Genomic DNA, 20,020 nt, shown 5'->3' on the forward strand with positions numbered 1-20,020 from the left:
CTACGCTGCGTACAAGATCTTTTATTAATGGGAGTGATCCATCCAGTTCCGCGGTTGGAACAAGGACAAGGGTTTTACTCAAATCTGTTTGTAGTTCCCAAAAAAGAGGGAACCTTCAGGCCAATCTTGGATTTAAAGATCCTAAACAAATTCCTAAGAGTTCCATCGTTCAAGATGGAAACTATTCGAACAATTTTGCCCATGATCCAAGAGGGTCAGTACATGACCACAGTGGATTTAAAGGATGCTTACCATCACATACCGATTCATAGAAGTCATTACCGGTATCTAAGGTTTGCCTTTTTAGACAGGCATTACCAGTTTGTAGCTCTTCCATTCGGACTGGCTACGGCTCCAAGAATCTTCACAAAGGTTCTGGGCACTCTTCTGGCGGTACTAAGACCGCGAGGAATTTCAGTAGCTCCGTACTTAGACGACATACTGATACAAGCTTCAAGCTTTCAAACTGCCAAATCTCATACAGAGATAGTACTGGCATTTCTAAGGTCGCATGGATGGAAAGTGAACGAAGAGAAAAGTTCTCTCTTTCCACTCACAAGAGTTCCCTTCCTGGGGACTCTGATAGATTCTGTAGAAATGAAGATTTACCTGACAGAGGACAGGTTAACAAAACTTCAAAATGCATGCCGTGTCCTTCATTCCATTCAACACTCTAAATCTGAATCAAGAGACCAGAAATTCTCTTCTATGGTGGCTTTATCGGCCACATCTGTCCAGGGGAATGCCATTCAGCAGGCCAGACTGGTCAATTGTAACAACAGACGCCAGCCTACTAGGTTGGGGCGCTGTCTGGAATTCTCTGAAGGCTCAGGGACTATGGAATCAGGAGGAGAGTCTTCTTCCAATAAACATTCTGGAATTGAGAGCAGTCCTCAATGCTCTTCTGGCTGGGCCCCAGTTAACAACTCGGGGGTTCATCAGGTTCCAGTCGGACAACATCACGACTGTAGCTTATATCAACCATCAGGGAGGGACAAGAAGCTCCCTAGCAATGATGGAAGTATCGAAGATAATTCGCTGGGCAGAGTCTCACTCTTGCCACCTGTCTGCAATCCACATCCCGGGAGTGGAGAACTGGGAGGCGGATTTCTTAAGTCGTCAGACTTTTCATCCGGGGGAGTGGGAACTTCATCCAGAGGTCTTTGCCCAAATACTTCGACGTTGGGGCAAACCAGAGATAGATCTCATGGCGTCTCGACAGAACGCCAAGCTTCCGCGCTACGGGTCCAGATCCAGGGATCCGGGAGCGGTCCTGATAGATGCCTTGACAGCACCATGGACCTTCAGGATGGCTTATGTGTTTCCACCTTTCCCGATGCTTCCTCGATTGATTGCCAGAATCAAACAGGAGAAAGCATCAGTGATTCTAATAGCGCCTGCATGGCCACGCAGGACTTGGTATGCAGATCTGGTGGACATGTCATTCTGTCCACCTTGGTCGTTACCTCTGAAACAGGACCTTCTGATTCAGGGTCCTTTCAAACATCAAAATCTAACTTCTCTGAAGCTGACTGCTTGGAAATTGAACGCTTGATCTTATCAAAGAGTGGTTTTTCTGAGTCAGTTATTGATACCTTAATACAGGCTAGGAAGCCTGTTACCAGAAAGATTTACCATAAAATATGGCGTAAATACCTATATTGGTGCGAATCCAAAGGTTACTCTTGGAGTAAGGTTAGGATTCCTAGGATATTGTCTTTTCTACAAGAAGGTTTAGAAAAGGGGTTATCCGCTAGTTCCTTAAAGGGACAGATCTCAGCTCTGTCCATTCTGTTACACAAGCGTCTGTCAGAAGTTCCAGACGTTCAGGCTTTTTGTCAGGCTTTGGCCAGGATTAAACCTGTGTTTAAAGCTGTGGCTCCACCATGGAGTTTAAACCTTGTTCTTAACGTTTTACAGGGTGTTCCGTTTGAACCCCTTCATTCCATTGATATAAAGTTGTTATCTTGGAAAGTTCTATTTTTAATGGCTATTTCCTCGGCTCGAAGAGTCTCTGAGTTATCAGCCTTACATTGTGATTCTCCTTATTTGATTTTTCACTCGGATAAGGTAGTTCTGCGTACTAAACCTGGGTTCTTACCTAAGGTAGTCACTAACAGGAATATCAATCAGGTGATTGTTGTTCCATCCTTGTGCCCAAATCCTTCTTCGAGGAAGGAACGTCTTTTGCACAATCTGGATGTAGTTCGTGCCCTTAAATTTTATTTACAGGCAACTAAAGATTTCGACAAACGTCTTCCCTGTTTGTCGTTTACTCTGGTCAGAGGAGAGGTCAAAAAGCTTCTGCTACCTCTCTCTCTTTTTGGCTTCATAGCATAATTCGTTTAGCTTATGAGACTGCTGGACAGCAGCCTCCTGAAAGAATTACAGCTCATTCCACTAGAGCTGTGGCTTCCACTTGGGCCTTTAAGAATGAGGCCTCTGTTGAACAGATTTGCAAGGCTGCAACTTGGTCTTCGCTTCATACTTTTTCCAAATTTTACAAATTTGACACTTTTGCTTCCTCGGAGGCTATTTTTGGGAGAAAGGTTCTTCAGGCAGTGGTTCCTTCTGTATAAAGAGCCTGCCTATCCCTCCCGTCATCCGTGTACTTTTGCTTTGGTATTGGTATCCCACAAGTAATGATGACCCGTGGACTGATCACACTTAACAGAAGAAAACATAATTTATGCTTACCTGATAAATTCCTTTCTTCTGTAGTGTGATCAGTCCACGGCCCGCCCTGTTTTTTAAGGCAGGTAAATATTTTTTAAATTATACTCCAGTCACCACTACACCCTTGGCTTCTCCTTTCTCGTTGGTCCTTGGTCGAATGACTGGAGGTGACGTAGAGGGGAGGAGCTATATAGCAACTCTGCTGGGTGAATCCTCTTGCACTTCCTGTAGGGGAGCAGTTAATATCCCACAAGTAATGATGACCCGTGGACTGATCACACTACAGAAGAAAGGAATTTATCAGGTAAGCATAAATTGTTTTTTTTTTTTTTTTTTTTTGGACTTGACTGTCCCTTTAAAGTAAATGTAAATTTTGATGCTTAAAGGGACAGTCTACCATAGAATTGGTATTGTTTAAACAGTCCCTTTATTCCCCATTCCCCAGTTTTGCATAACCAACACAGTTATATTAATACACTTTTTACCTCTGTGATTACCTTGTATCTAGGAACCTTCTTCCAGCCCCCTGATCATATGACTGTGACTGTTTATTATCTATTGTCTTAAATTTAGCATTGTGTTGTGCTAAATCTTAAATAACCCCCTGTGCCTGAACACAGTGCTATCTATATGGCCCACGTGTACTTTCTGTCTCTTTGTGTTGAAAAGAGATTTAAAAAGCATGTGATAAGAGGCAGCCCTCAAAGGCTTAGACATTAGCATATGAGCCTACCTATGTTTAGTTTAAACTAAGAATACCAAGAGAAAAAAGCAAATTTGATGATAAAAGTAAATTGGAAAGTTGATTAAAATTAAAAGTCCTATCTGAATAATGAAAGTTTAGTTTATACTAGATTGTCCCTTTTAAGTGCCTGGTTTTTTAAAAATTTGATTAAAAACGGGGGCAATTTAATTAATCAAAATTTACATTTCACTCATTGGTAAGAAATACCTTTTTAAACTTGACAGCAGCTCCAACTTCCTCCGGTTGTCGCAAGCCATTTCTGATGTCAGAAATGATGGATAGGTCATCCTCCAATCACGGCTTCCCCCCGGGGGAATCTGTGTCTGATTCAATGCCATGATTGGAGGAAGCCCGATTCATCATTTTAGACCCAGTAAGAGGCTTTGCGACGGGTGGAGGAAGCTGGAGCTGCTGTTAAGATTAAAAGGTAATTTTTCTTTTTTTTTCTTTCACAGCACGAGTGAAATGTAAATTTTGATGAATTGAAGTGCCCCTGTTTTTAATCGAATTTTTAAAAACCGGGCACTTCAGCATCAAAATGTATTCACTTTAAATTTCAATAAAAACTGAAAAAATGGTGTGCTAAAACTTTTGACCAGTATTGTATGTATGTATGCATGCATGTTTGGATGTATAATCCATGGTATGGAACAACTGATATAATCTAACATTTATAAAGTAGTGCAAGTTATTGTCTCAAAGCTGACAATTTGTAAGGCGATACATTCACTTGTAGTTTTATAATGTTGCAGAATTTGTGACCTGTTTGGAAGGTATTAAACTTTTAAAAACCCTATGAATTAATATTTATGTAAAGTATGTTTAGTTTATCTTCTTATCACTAGTGACTATACGTCATACAGCCAAAGCATCTAAGAATATAGTCATTCATCAAGACCAATTGTTTTGATTTTAATTTTGTTTTTTGTGTTTTTCCTTTAAACAGTAGGTATGGACCGCCAGTTCGTACTGAACACAGAATTGTTGTGGAAAATCTTTCATCTCGTGTTAGCTGGCAGGTAAACTACTCAACCACCCTTTTTTTTTTTTTCAATAGATATATTAAAGTGGCTAATTTTTTATTGAAAGCGGCTGTTGTCTACTTTTACACATTAATGTTTTGCTCGTAACTGAATACAACCTGTTTTAACACTAAATTAGCTCTTGATCTAATTTTTCTTTTTTTACTTTTTCTAAACACTTAATGGGATCAATTTATCATCCAAGGGTGGACAGGGGCGTACATATTTGCCGCTGTCCGCCCGGCTTCTCCTCTGGTGGGCAGCAATCCGCTGCCCGCATTTACCATTGCGCGCGTAGGAGCTGTCAATCTCCCCAGTCGGAAGGAGAATGACAAGGATGCAGCGGTTTTATGACCGGTGCTTGATAAATTCTGACTGCAGGTTCTCTCGTGCGAACCTGCAGTTGAAGTTAAGAGAAGGGCTTGATGAATGGAGCCCTATATGTTGCCTGTGTATACATTCTAATACTGGGCTTCAAAAAAGCTAATAGACACTTAATTATATTTTACATTTAACTTTATACAAAAAAATTCTGGCTCCAAATAATTCTCTGGACTGCTCCTTTAAAATTATTTCAGACTTCTTAAAGTGAATGTCAAGTTTGATGAATCAGTGCCCGGTTTTTAAAAATCCTATTAAAAACAGGCGCACTTTCATTCATCAAACGTTACATTTCACTAGTTTTGTTAAAATACTTAAATTTTTATCTTGAAAGCCGTCCCAGCGATATCCCCCTCCTGCCGCTCGTCACTTCATACATCTGCAATGACGAATGCGGCATCCTCCAAGCCGGATTCGTCATTTTTGATATATGAAGAGGCTTGCGACGTGCGGGGAAAGTGCTGGAGCTGCTTTCAAGATAAAAAGGTTAGTATTTTAACCAAATGAGTGAAATATAAAGTTTGATGAATGAAAGTGCCCCTGTTTTTAATAAGATTTTTAAAAACCGGGCACTCATTCAGCAAACTTGACATTCACTTACATTTGAAATGTCTATAAAGTCTTTTACAACATGCATTTAATAATAGATATGACTGACAAAATATTTGGCATTAGGCTCAATAAAATACTTTTTTTTTTTTTTTTTTTTTTTTTTCCACAATTTGTCTTGCTTGAGGTTAGTGCTTCTTTCCTACCATATTTTCAAAACGTGGAGGTTACTAGTATATAATACTGGAAAGTGATGAAAGGCTGAATCACATGGACATCTTTATGTAAAAAAGGCAAGCTATTTAGCTAAAATGTTTTAGTACCCACATCCTATTGTAAAGAGACTTGAAGTATCTAGTCAGAAAGCGTGCATCTAGCATGTGCATTCAGTCACTTTATTTCCCTTTTAATGTAAGAAAGTTTACTATGAAATGTTATGAGATTATGGGGAAATCCCACAAGATCCCAGTAACGCACAATAAAAGAGTAGCTGAAGGATAACTAAGCATTTACTCTGGTGGGCTAAAGAAATTGTGAAGTAAATTATCTCCTTTTTGCATAGAGATGTTCATGTGATGTTTTCTAGTCCATGATTTACAGAAATGCTACATCACTTTCAAGTTGTTTAGCATGTCCTTTTAAAGTGAAGGTAATGTTTGACGAATCAGTGTTCTGTTTTCAATAATCCTATTAAAAACAGGGGCATTTTAATTCATCTAACTTTACATTTCACTTGTTTTGTTCAAATACTTAACTTTTTAATCCTGAAAGCCGCTGCAGAGCTTCCTCCGCCCGTCGCAAGCCCTCTTTGCGGGTCTAAAATGACTAATCCGGCTTCCTCCAATAACGGCATTTCCTCAGGCCATGATCCCCCCCCCCGGGGGGAAAGCCGGGATTGGAGGAAGCCGATTCGTAATTTCTGACGTATGAAGAGGCTTCCGATGGCCGGGGGAATCGCTGGAGTGGCTGTCAGGATTAAAAAGGTAGGTATTTGATCAAAACAAGTGAAATGTAAAGTTTGATGAATTAAAGTGCCCCTGTTTTCAATAGGATTTTTTAAAAACCGTCAATGATTTGTCAAACATTACCTTTCACTTTAAGTGGACTTCAGTGGAAAATATGAGATACCTGGATAATAAAATCAAATTTTGAAATGGATAAGTATGGCCTAAGTTAAACCCTACAGAGTAGAAATTTAGAACTCATGAAACTTTAATATTATCGGAATTCTTTGGGTCGATCTCGAACATTGAATACATGCAAGTAAACCTAATATTATTTCTGTAAGGAAGAGTGGGAAATGTTCCTAAAGCAAGACTATGAAGACCGTAAACTGGCTGAAAAACAAGATTTGGTGACACTGATTTCCGCCAGTGGTTGTGTTACTAAGTACTCATTGTAAGGGTGCCCGAACGTTTGCACGCATCACATTGATTTTGTTTTTAGTTGTTAAATTTTAGCTAATAAATAGTTAACTGCATTGACATTTGCAGTTATATGTTGAGTTTAAAGGGGCATTAAAGTGCTGGGTACAACTGCAATAGCATGGCTACTACACACCATGCTATAATTCCTCCTGTGTCTGTAGCTTTTTTAAAAGGTGAAGTTTTTGCATCTTTTTACTGTACACAGACATCTTGAAGTTTAGTAATTCTCGCACCCTGTGACAGATCAATGACATTTATTGTCTTTTGGCAAGCTTTATTGTGCACTTCAGTTTATTTTTTTCTTTTTAAAGACACGATGAGTCCATGGATTTCATCCTTGTGGGATTACGCCTCCTGGTCAGCAGGAGGAGGCAAAGAGCACCACAGCAGATCTGTATATATAGCTCCTCCTTTCCCTCCCACTCCAGTCATTCTCTTTGCCTGCGTTAGTGATAGGAGATGGCAAAGTGAGGTGTTTTTGATTCTTCAAGAGTTTTTTTTTATTTTAAAAACAGTGCCAGAGTGTGCTGTTTTCTCTAGGGTGTAGCCGTAGTCCATATCAGTCTCTACAGGAGAGCAATTGGTGGCTTTAGAGCAATGGGAACTGGTGGGACTCACTGCGCCTCTCATATGATTATGCTGCCCTTTTCGATGATAGGACCTGAGTTAGCTATCACTTAAGCTATCTGTTTCTACAGGGCTATGGGAGGGAGAGGACCTCCTACACCTGGGGACCCTACCGGACATTTTATTATTAATATCCCGGTACGGACTGTATAGACGCCCACGAGGGGCGGGACTTATGTTCGCGCGCTTCTTAAAATGTTGCGCAGTTTTCTTAACACTGGTTCCAGTTTTACTAGGAACGCAGCTACTACGTGTTTCTCCAGTTCTTCGGGGAGGGTACTGAACCGCATGGTTTAAAAGGAGCAAGCGGTTAGTAGCGCCCTGTAGCCCGACCGGATATATCCCTGTGAGTGGTTTGGAGATTGGCGGCAGGTAGGGCGCCTCAGCTTAGCTGTTGAGGCGGGGAGGTATCTGAACGGCCAAATAGTTTTTTGTTTTTAGAGGCTCAGATGTTAAACGCCTTTTTTTTTTTTTTTCTTTCTTTCTTTTTTTTCTACACAACATGAACACTGGCTACTTATAATTACTTCAGTCACAGTGTCCAGATATTTTTCTTGTACCAGATACATTGCTCAGATGATAAACGTCTTTTCTTTTTTTTTTTCTACACAGTATAAAAAGAACGGCTACTTTTATTTCTTAAAGACAGTGTTCACAGTAAAATACTACATTTAATATTTTGTTTTCTCATATAGTAAGAGTGTCTGAGTAGCATGATTATAGAGCCACTCTTTTCAATTTAGAATTTTTGGCTTACTGCATTTTCAAGACCTGTTTTATAGCAATGGACTTGGAAAATGTTACTTGTGCAATGTGTCTGAATGCCAATTGAGAGGGCTTTAATCTATAAAGATAAAATTTTTCATGATAAAAAATTGTCAGTGGCGGATGCCTCCCAAGAGTCTAATAATGAGAGCCATTGTATGCCACAGCTTTCTCCCCAAACGTCCCAACCCTTAACACCTGCCCAAGCAGTGCTATTTACTTCGTCTCAAGTCTCTGCTGCAGTTACATTAAGGGATATTGCTGCAGTTATGTCTTCTACTCTTTCAGAGGCGTTATCTGCCTTTCCTATAGTTCAAGGCAAACGTAAAAGGAAGGACAACTATGTAGTTAACGAAGTTTCTGATGCTCTGGTGGCATCCTCTGACATACCCCACTAAGGGATCAGAGATTGAGGGGTATAGAGGCTCTATCGCAAGGTGAAATTTCAGACTCAGGGAGTTCCTTACCTTTGACTGATTCTGAAGTTGTTTCTTTCAGGTTTAAACTAGAACACCTCCGTCTGTTACTCATGGAGGTTTTAGCGACTTTGGACGACTGTGATTCCACAGGAGCAGTAGTTCCTGAAAAATTGAGTAAGTTAGACAGGTATGTAGAAGTTCCTTCTTACCCTGAGGTTTTTCCAGTTCCCAAGCGGACTTCGGAAATTATTGCTAAGGAATGGGAGAGACCTGGTATTCCCTTCTCTCCTTCTCCTATCTTCAAGAAAATGTTTGCCAAGTGTCCTTGACAGCGTCTGCAATTGGAAACGGTCCCTAAGGTGGAAGGGGCTATTTCCACCTTTGCCAAGCGAACTACTATTCCTATTGAGGATAGTTGTGCTTTCAAAGACCCCATGGATAAGAAGTTGAAGGGTCTATTGAAGATTTATGTTCACCAGGGTTTACTACTACAGCCGGCCGCATGCATTATTACGGTAACCAGTGCGGCAGCTTATTGGTTTGATGCTCTTGCAGAGTCTCTTAAGACTGAGACTTCTTTGGAAGAAATCCAGGATCGGATTAAATCTTTAAAATTGGCAAACTCCTTCATAAGAGTTGCTTCTCTGCAAATTACTAAATTAGCAGCTAAAAGTTCAGGTTTTTCTATTCTAGCCCGCAGAGCCTTATGGTTGAAATCTTGGTCTGCGGAAGTTTCATCAAAATCTAAGCTTTTGGCAATTCCCTATAAGGGAAAGACCTTGTTTGGACCTGGATTAAAGGAGATTATTGCTGACATCATGGGAGGCAAGGGCCATTTCCTCCCTCAAGACAAAAGAAACAAGCAGAAGGGACGACAGAGTAATTTTCGTTCCTTTTGAAATTTCAAGGGTACTTCCTTCCCTTCCTCCTCTAAACAGGACGGAAACTATTCGCAAATCACTCTTGGAAAAAGGGTAAACAATCTAAGAATCTGTATCTGGTAGGGGGCAGACTTTCCTTCATTCAGGCTTGGGTACGAGATGTACAGGATCCCTGGGGTATAGAAATAGTGTCCCTGGGATACTAACTGGAGTTCAGAAATTCTTCTCCCTGAGGAAGATTTATTCTTTCAAGACTATCTGCAAACCAGATAAAAAGATAGGCGTTCTTACATTGTGTAAGAGATCTCTCTTCCATGGGAGTGATTTGTCCCGTTCCAATACAGGGACAGGGTTTTTATTTAAATCTGTTTGTAGTCCCCAAAAAGGAGGGAACTTTCAGGCAGAGTCTAACAAGTTTCTCAGAGTTCCATCTTTGAAGATGGAGACTATTTGTACCATTCTTCCATTGATCCAGGAGGGTCAATTCATGACGACAGTGGATCTAAAGGATGCATATCTTCATGTTCCTATCCAGAGATCATCACAAGTTCCTGAGGTTTGCCTTTCTGGACAAACACTTTCAGTTTGTGGCTCTTGCTTTCGGTCTGGCCACAGCACCCAGAGCTTTCACAAATGTTCTGGGGTCTCTTCCGGCGGTTCTAAGACCGTGGGGCATTGCGGTGGCGCCTTACCTGGACGACATTCTAATCCAGGCGTCATTTTATCAGCAAACAAAGTCCCATACCGATATTGTGCTATCCTTCCTGAGAACTCACGGATGGAAGGTAAACCTGGAAAAGAGTTTGTCAATCCCGCAGACAAGGGTACCCTTCTTGGGAACTCTAATCGACTCTATCTCCATGAAGATTTTTCTGACGGAGGTCAGAAAGTCAAAGATTCTGAATACATGTCGAGTCCTTCAGTCCACTCCTCGGCCTTCAGTGGCTCAGTGCATGGAGGTAATCGGATTGATGGTAGCGGCAATGGACCTCATCCCGTTTGCTCGGTTTCATCTCAGGCCTCTGCAGTTAAACATGCTCATGCAGTGGAATGGAGATTATACGGATTTGTCTCCTCGAATAACCCTAGAACAAGTGACGAGGGACTCTATTCAATGGTGGTTGTCTCTGGATCATCTGTCCCAGGGGACATGCTTTCGCAGACCATCATGGGTGATAGTGACAACGGACGCCAGCCTTTTGGGTTGGGGAGCAGTCTGGGGCTCTTTAAAGGCTCAGGGAGTATGGACTCAGAGTCTCTTCTTCCTATAAACATTCTAGAGCTGAGGGCAATCTTCAATGCTATTTGGGCTTGGCAACAGTTGACCGGCTCAATTCATCAGATTCCAATCGGACAACATAACGACAGTAGCTTATATTAATCATCAAGGAGGAACAAGGAATTCATTAGCGATGACCGAGGTAGCCAAGATAATCCAGTGGGCGGAGACCCATTTGTGCCATCTGTCAGCAATCCACATCCCAGGGGTGGAAAACTGGGAGGCAGATTTTCTAAGCAGGCAGACCTTTCATCCGGGAGAGTGGGAACTCCATCCGGATATATTTTACAATCTGATTCTCAGGTGGGGTCTGCCGGAAATAGATCTCATGGCATCTCGGCAGAATGCCAAGCTCCCAAGATACGGCTCGAGGTACAGGGACCCCCAGGCGGAACTGATAGATGCTCTGGCGGTTCCTTGGACCTTCGGTCTAGCATACCTATTTCCTCCGTTTGCGCTTCTTCCTCGGGTCATTGCTCGCATCAAGCAAGAGAGGGTATATGTGATTCTCATTGCACCTGCTTGGCCTCGCAGGATTTGGTATGCCGACTTGGTGGACATGTCATCTCTGCCACCCTGGACTCTTCCATTGAGGAAGGACCTTCTAATCCAGGGACCCTTCCTTCACCCGAATCTGGTTTCTCTGAAGCTAACTGCTTGGAGATTGAACGTTTAATTGTATCTAAACGAGGTTTCTCTAATTCGGTCATAGATACTTTAATTCAGGCACGTAAACCTGTAACTAGAAAAATGTACCATAAGATATGGCATACATATCATTATTGTGTGAATCTAAGGTTTGAATTTAGTTCTTAAAGTTCTTCAAGGGGTTCCGTTTGAACCTATGCATTCCATAGAGATTAAGTTATCTTGGAAAGTTTTGTTTCTTGTTGCCATTTCTTCTGCTAGAAGAGTGTCTGAGCTTTCGGTATAGCAATATAATTCTTTTTTTTTTTTTCATTCGGATAAGGTGTTTTTACGTACTAAACTTGGTTTTCTTCCTAAAGTGGTTTCAGACAAGAACATTAATCATGATATTGTTGTTCCTTCCTTATGTCCTAACCCTTCTTCTCAGAATGAACTTTAAAGTTCTACTTACAAGCGACTAAGGACTTTCGTCAATCGTCTTCTTTGTTTGTTATTTTTTCAGGGAAACGTAGGGGTCAGAAAGCTACGGCTATCTCTTTCTTTTTGGCTGAAGAGTATCATCCATTTTGCATATGAGACTGCTGGACAGCAGCCTCCTGAAAGAATTACGGCTCATTCCACTAGGGCTGTTGCTTCCTCATGGGCATTCAGAAATGATGCTTCTGTTGAACAGATTTGCAAGGCTGCAACTTGGTCCTCTCTTCACACTTTTTCTAAATTTTACAAATTTGATACCTTTGCCTTGGCTGAGGCTGTTTTTGGGAGAAAGGTTCTTCAAGCAGTGGTTCCTTCCGTTTAGCTTACCTGTCTTGTCCCTCCCTATTCATCCGTGTACTATAGCTTTGGTATTGTATCCCACAAGTAAGGATGAAATCCGTGGACTCATGTCTTTAAAAAGAAAAGAAAATGTATGCTTACCTGATAAATTTGTTTCTTTTTAGACACGATGAGTCCACGGCCCGCCCTGTTCTATGAGACAGGTTATTATTTTTTGTTAAACTTCAGACACCTCTGCACCTTGGCTTTTCCTTTCTCTTCCTAACTTTGGTCGAATGACTGGAGTGGGAGGAGCTATATATATATACAGCTCTGCTGTGGTGCTCTTTGCCGCCTCCTGCTGACCAGGAGGCGTAATCCCACAAGTAAGGATTAAATCCGTGGACTCGTCGTGTCTAAAAAGAAACAAATTTATCAGGTAAGCATAAATTTTCTTTTTTTTTTTTTTCTTCTGAGGGCTTTTTTACATTTGATTTCTTGTGACTTTTAAACTGTAAAAAATTAGTGAATATGTAAAGCACTGTGTGAGCTAAACAGAGTGCAAGGTACAGCAGTCACTGACCTTTGAATCCGCACTACTTCTGTCACTGAATGCAAGGAAATGTGTGCTTTAAGATGGTTACACCTTTTATGAAGAGGCAGAACTTCACTAACCAGCACTTGTAATTGTTACGTCAATTCTAAAAAGACCATGTATTGTAGTTGTATCAATCCGTTCAATGTTCCTTTGTTTACTGCAGTGTTAACTTTTTTCACTTAGATAATCAACAAAATGTTGTTTGGTCAGTGGGGGGTGGGGGGTGGGGGCAAACAGTACAACTGTGTGTATTATGTTATACCAAAATAATGAGGTTGTTGTAGTCCTTTATCAAGTTAAAGGGACAGTCAAGTCCAAAAAAAACTTTCATGTTTCAAATAAGGCATGTAATTTTAAACAACTTTCCAATTTACTTTTATCACCAATTTTGCTTTGTTCTCTTGGTATTCTTAGTTGAAAGCTAAACCTAGGAAGGCTCATATGATTTCTAAGCCCTTGAAGGCCGCCTCTAATCACATGCTTTTTGTATTTGCTTTTCACAACAGGGGAGAGCTAGTTCCTGTAAGCCATATAGATAACATTGTGAGCATGCCTGTGAATTGTGGCAGACACTGCACTAATTGGCTAAAATGAAAGTCAATAGATAATAAATAAAATGTCATGTGATCAGGGGGCTGTCAGAAAATGCTTAGATACAAGGTAATCACAGAGGTAAAAAGTATATTAATATAACCATGGTGGCTGTGCAAAACTGGGTGAATGGGTAATAAAAGGATTATCTATCTTTTAAAGTAAAAAAAATTCTGGTGTTGACTGTCCCTTTTACTGATAATGCTGTCCAATAAGCTCTTGTTATTTTAGCATTTTAATCGCTGAGCTTAAATCTACACACACTTATAGATACCTTTTCTTCTGTTATGTGCGATCAGTCCACGGGTCATCATTACTTCTGGGATATAACTCCTCCCCAACAGGAAATGCAAGAGGATTCACCCAGCAGAGCCGATACAGCTCCTCCCCTCTACGTCAGTCCCAGTCATTCTCTTGCACCCAACGACTAGATAGGATGTGTGAGAGGACTATGGTGATTATACTTAGTTTTTATGACTTCAATCAAAAGTTTGTTATTTTACAATAGCACCGGAGCGTGTTATTACTTCTCTGGCAGAGTTTGAAGAAGAATCTACCAGAGTTTTCTACTATGATTTTAACCGGAGTAGTTAAGATCATATTGCTGTTCTCGGCCATCTGAGGGAGGTAAAGACTTCAGATCAGGGGACAGCGGGCAGATGAATCTGCATTGAGGTATGTAGCAGTTTTTATTTTCTGAATGGAATTGATGAAAAAATCCTGCTATACCATTATAATGACATGTATGTATACACTTCAGTATTCTGGGAATGGTTTTTCACCGGAACTACTCTGTTAAAGGTTACTAATCCTTTTAATAAATATTGTCATGTTAAACGTTTTTGCTGGAATGTAGAATCGTTTACATTGCTGAGGTACTGAGTAAATAAATGTTTGGGCATTATTTTCCACTTGGCAATTGTCTGCTTTAAATTGTGACAGTTTCGTTTCTCCTCACTGTTGTGTGTGAGAGGGAGGGGCCGTTTTTGGCGCTCTTTTGCTACGCATCAAAAAAATTCCAGTCAGCTACTATTATATTTCCTGCATGATCCGGTTCACTGACAGATCTCAGGGGTCTTCAAACTTCTTTGAAGGGAGGTACATTCTCTCAGCAGAGCTGTGAGAATTTTTATTGACTGTGAATAAAAACGTTACTCTGTAATTTTTTATGTCAAATTTAGTTATTTACTAATGGGAACAAACCTTTGCTAAAAGTTGTGTTATTTTAAACTTGATGCTTTAACTGTTTTTTCAGTTCATTATCTCAACTGTCATTTAATCGTTTAAGTACCTCTTTGAGGCACAGTACGTTTTTGCTAAAAAAGATTATAACCAGGTTGCAAGTTATTGCTAGTGTGTTAAACATGTCTGACTCAGAGGAAAATATCTGTGTCATTTGTTCCTATGCCAAGGTGGAGCCCAATAGAAATTTATGTACTAACTGTATTGATGCTACTTTAAAGAAAAGTCAATCTGTACAATGTGAACAAATTTCACCAAACTGCGAGGGGAGAGTTATGCCGACTAACTCGCCTCACGCGGCAGTACCTGCATCTCCCGCCCGGGAGGTGCGTGATATTATGGCGCCTAATACATCTGGGCGGCCATTACAGATAACATTACATGATATGGCTACTGTTATGACTGAAGTTTTGTCTAAATTACCAGAACTAAGAGGCAAGCGTGATCACTCTGGGGTGAGAACAGAGTGCGCTGACAATACTAGGGCCATGTCTGATACTGCGTCACAGCTTGCAGAGCATGAGGACGGAGAGCTTCATTCTGTGGGTGACGGTTCTGATCCAAACAGATTGGATTCAGATATTTCAAATTTTAAATTTAAATTGGAGAACCTCCGTGCATTACTAGGGGAGGTCTTAGCAGCTCTCAATGATTGTAACACCATTGCAATACCAGAGAAACTGTGTAGGTTGGATAAATACTTTGCGGTACCGGCGAGTACTGACGTTTTTCCTATACCTAAGAGATTAACTGAAATTGTTACTAAGGAGTGGGATAGACCCGGTGTGCCGTTCTCACCCCCTCCAATATTTAGAAAGATGTTTCCAATAGACGCCACTACTCGGGACTTATGGCAAACGGTCCCTAAGGTGGAGGGAGCAGTTTCTACTTTAGCTAAGCGTACCACTATCCCGGTGGAGGATAGCTGTGCTTTTTCAGATCCAATGGATAAAAAATTAGAGGGTTACCTTAAGAAAATGTTTGTTCAACAAGGTTTTATATTACAACCCCTTGCATGTATCGCGCCGATTACGGCTGCGGCAGCATTTTGGATTGAGTCTCTGGAAGAGAACCTTAGTTCATCTACGCTAGACGATATTATGGACAGGCTTAGAGTCCTTAAACTAGCCAATTCATTCATTTCGGAGGCCGTAGTACATTTAACCAAACTTACGGCTAAGAACTCTGGATTCGCCATACAGGCACGTAGAGCACTGTGGCTAAAATCCTGGTCAGCTGATGTTACTTCTAAGTCCAAATTACTTAATATACCTTTCAAGGGGCAGTCTTTATTTGGGCCCGGGTTGAAAGAAATTATCGCTGACATTACAGGAGGTAAGGGCCACGCCCTACCTCAAGACAAAGCCAAAGCTAAGGCTAGACAGTCTAATTTTCGTCCCTTTCGGAATTTCAAAACTGGAGCAGCGTCAACCTCCACTGCACCAAAACAGGAAGGAGCTGTTGCTCGTTACAGGCAAGGCTGGAAACCTAACCAGTCCTGGAATAAGGGCAAACAGGCCAGGAAACCTGCTGCTGCCCCAAAAACAGCATGAACCGAGAGCCCCCGATCCGGGACCGGATCTAGTGGGGGGCAGACTTTCTCTCTTCGCTCAAGCCTGGGCAAGAGATGTTCAGGATCCCTGGGCGCTGGAGATCATATCTCAGGGATACCTTCTAGACTTCAAATTATCTCCCCCAAAAGGGAGATTTCATCTGTCAAGGTTGTCAACAAACCAGATAAAGAAAGAAGCGTTTCTACGCTGTGTACAAGATCTGTTATTAATGGGAGTGATCCATCCAGTTCCGCGGTCGGAACAAGGACAAGGGTTCTACTCAAACCTGTTTGTGGTTCCCAAAAAAGAGGGAACTTTCAGGCCAATCTTAGATTTAAAGATTCTAAACAAATTCCTAAGAGTTCCATCGTTCAAAATGGAAACTATTCGGACAATCTTACCTATGATCCAAAAGGGTCAGTACATGACCACAGTGGATTTAAAAGATGCTTACCTTCACATACCGATTCACAAAGATCATCAACGGTATCTACGGTTTGCCTTCCTAGACAGGCACTACCAGTTTGTAGCTCTTCCATTCGGATTGGCTACGGCCCCAAGAATCTTCACAAAGGTTCTGGGTGCCCTTCTGGCGGTACTAAGACCGCGAGGGATTTCGGTAGCTCCGTACCTAGACGACATTCTAATACAAGCTTCAAGCTTTCAAACTGCCAAGTCTCATACAGAGTTAGTTCTGGCATTTCTAAGGTCGCATGGATGGAAAGTGAACGAAAAGAAAAGTTCTCTTTTTCCTCTCACAAGAGTTCCATTCTTGGGGACTCTTATAGATTCTGTAGAAATGAAGATTTACCTGACAGAAGACAGGTTAACAAGGCTTCAGGATGCATGCCGTGTCCTTCATTCCATTCAACACCCGTCAGTGGCTCAATGCATGGAGGTGATCGGCTTAATGGTAGCGGCAATGGACATAGTACCTTTTGCACGCCTACACCTCAGACCGCTGCAATTGTGCATGCTAAGTCAGTGGAATGGGGATTACTCAGATTTGTCCCCTACCCTGAATCTGAATCAAGAGACCAGAAATTCTCTTCTATGGTGGCTTTATCGACCACACCTGTCCAGGGGGATGCCATTCAGCAGGCCAGACTGGACAATCGTAACAACAGACGCCAGCCTGCTAGGTTGGGGCGCTGTCTGGAATTCTCTGAAGACTCAGGGATTATGGAATCAGGAGGAGAGTCTCCTTCCAATAAACATTCTGGAATTGAGGGCAGTTCTCAATGCCCTTCTAGCTTGGCCCCAATTAACAACTCAGGGGTTCATCAGGTTTCAGTCGGACAATATCACGACTGTAGCTTACATCAACCATCAGGGAGGGACAAGAAGCTCCCTAGCAATGATGGAAGTATCAAAGATAATTCGCTGGGCAGAGTCTCACTCTTGCCATCTGTCAGCAATCCACATCCCGGGAGTGGAGAACTGGGAGGCGGATTTCTTGAGTCGCCAGACTTTTCATCCGGGAGAGTGGGAACTTCATCCGGAAATTTTTGCCCAAATACTTCGACGTTGGGGCAAACCAGAGATAGATCTCATGGCGTCTCGCCAGAACGCCAAACTTCCTCACTACGGGTCCAGATCCAGGGATCCGGGAGCGGTTCTGATAGATGCTTTGACAGCACCTTGGAACTTCGGGATGGCTTATGTGTTTCCACCCTTCCCGCTGCTTCCTCGATTGATTGCGAAAATCAAACAAGAGAGAGCATCTGTGATTCTAATAGCGCCTGCATGGCCACGCAGGACTTGGTATGCAGATCTAGTGGACATGTCATCCTGTCCACCTTGGTCTCTACCTCTAAGACAGGACCTTCTGATACAGGGTCCATTCAAACATCAAAATCTAACTTCTCTGAAACTGACTGCTTGGAAATTGAACGCTTGATTTTATCAAAGCGTGGTTTTTCTGAGTCGGTTATTGATACCCTGATTCAGGCTAGGAAGCCTGTTACCAGAAAGATTTACCATAAAATATGGCGCAAATACCTATACTGGTGCGAATCCAAACGTTACTCCTGGAGTAAGGTTAGGATCCCTAGGATATTGTCTTTTCTACAAGAAGGTTTAGAAAAGGGTTTATCGGCTAGTTCATTAAAGGGACAGATTTCAGCTCTGTCCATCTTGTTACACAGGCGTCTGTCAGAAAATCCAGACGTCCAGGCTTTTTGTCAAGCTTTAGCTAGGATCAAGCCTGTGTTTAAAGCCGTTGCTCCGCCATGGAGTTTAAATTTAGTTCTTAACGTTTTACAAGGTGTTCCATTTGAACCCCTTCATTCCATTGATATAAAATTTTTATCTTGGAAAGTTCTGTTTTTAATGGCTATTTCCTCGGCTCGAAGAGTCTCTGAGTTATCAGCATTACATTGTGATTCTCCTTATCTGATTTTTCACACAGATAAGGTAGTTCTGCGTACTAAACCTGGGTTCTTACCTAAGGTAGTTACTAACAGGAATATCAATCAAGAGATTGTTGTTCCATCCTTGTGTCCAAATCCTTCTTCAAAGAAGGAACGTCTTCTACACAATCTGGATGTAGTTCGTGCCCTCAAGTTCTACTTGCAGGCAACTAAAAATTTTCGCCAAACTTCTTCCCTGTTTGTCGTTTATTCTGGACAGAGGAGAGGTCAAAAAGCTTCTGCTACCTCTCTCTCTTTTTGGCTTCGTAGCATAATACGTTTAGCCTATGAGACTGCTGGACAGCAGCCTCCTGAAAGAATTACAGCTCATTCCACTAGAGCTGTGGCTTCCACTTGGGCCTTTAAGAATGAGGCCTCTGTTGAACAGATTTGCAAGGCTGCAACTTGGTCTTCGCTTCATACTTTTTCCAAATTTTACAAATTTGACACTTTTGCTTCTTCGGAGGCTATTTTTGGGAGAAAGGTTCTTCAGGCAGTGGTTCCTTCTGTATAATGAGCCTGCCTATCCCTCCCGTCATCCGTGTACTTTTGCTTTGGTATTGGTATCCCAGAAGTAATGATGACCCGTGGACTGATCGCACATAACAGAAGAAAACATAATTTATGCTTACCTGATAAATTCCTTTCTTCTGTTGTGCGATCAGTCCACGGCCCGCCCTGTTTTTTAAGGCAGGTAAATATCTTTTAAATTATACTCCAGTCACCACTTCACCCTTGGTTACTCCTTTCTCGTTGATTCTTGGTCGAATGACTGGGACTGACGTAGAGGGGAGGAGCTGTATCGGCTCTGCTGGGTGAATCCTCTTGCATTTCCTGTTGGGGAGGAGTTATATCCCAGAAGTAATGATGACCCGTGGACTGATCGCACAACAGAAGAAAGGAATTTATCAGGTAAGCATAAATTATGTTTTTGGCATATTTGCATACTTGACAAAATGAGGTTATAACATTTCTTGTGCAAACCTTGCTCTCCCATAACAGCAGTTGATGTTACATAGCTGTGGTTTATTTGAAAAGGATTAATGGATGCTGTAATGTAATTTAATTCAATAGGCTTTTATTCAGTGTGGTTTTCTTTTAGAATGGCAAGAGCAGAGTTAAAGGGATACTAACACCACATTTTTTCTTTCATGATTCAGATAGAGCATGCAATTTTAAGCAACTTTCTAATTTACTCCTATTATCAATTTTTCTTTGTTCTCATGTTATCTTGATTTGAAAAAGCAGTAATAAAAGGTTAGGAGCCGGCCCATTTTTTAGTTCAGCATCTTGGTAGAGCTGCTGATTGGTTTGCTACATTTAGCCACAAATCAGCAAGTGCTACCCATGTGCTGAACAAAAAATTGTCTGGCTCTAAAGCTTACAGTACTGCTTTTTCAAATCAAGATAGCATGAGAACAAAGAAAAATTGATAATAGGAGTAAATTAG

At 41.5% G+C, this 20,020-nt stretch overlaps 1 protein-coding gene across 1 annotated transcript in view; it reads left to right on the forward strand.

Moving 5' to 3' along the window:
• Positions 1-20,020, forward strand: part of LOC128645190 (serine/arginine-rich splicing factor 5) — a 62,907-nt gene that overhangs the window by 21,520 nt on the left and 21,367 nt on the right. Inside the window, exon 5 of the mRNA XM_053697998.1 lies at positions 4,368-4,440. Within this exon, the coding sequence (XP_053553973.1) occupies positions 4,368-4,440 (73 nt within the window). The remainder of the gene's footprint in view (positions 1-4,367; positions 4,441-20,020) is intronic.

This window comes from Bombina bombina, chromosome 1 (assembly GCF_027579735.1).
Source record: "Bombina bombina isolate aBomBom1 chromosome 1, aBomBom1.pri, whole genome shotgun sequence".
Lineage (NCBI taxonomy): Eukaryota > Metazoa > Chordata > Amphibia > Anura > Bombinatoridae > Bombina > Bombina bombina.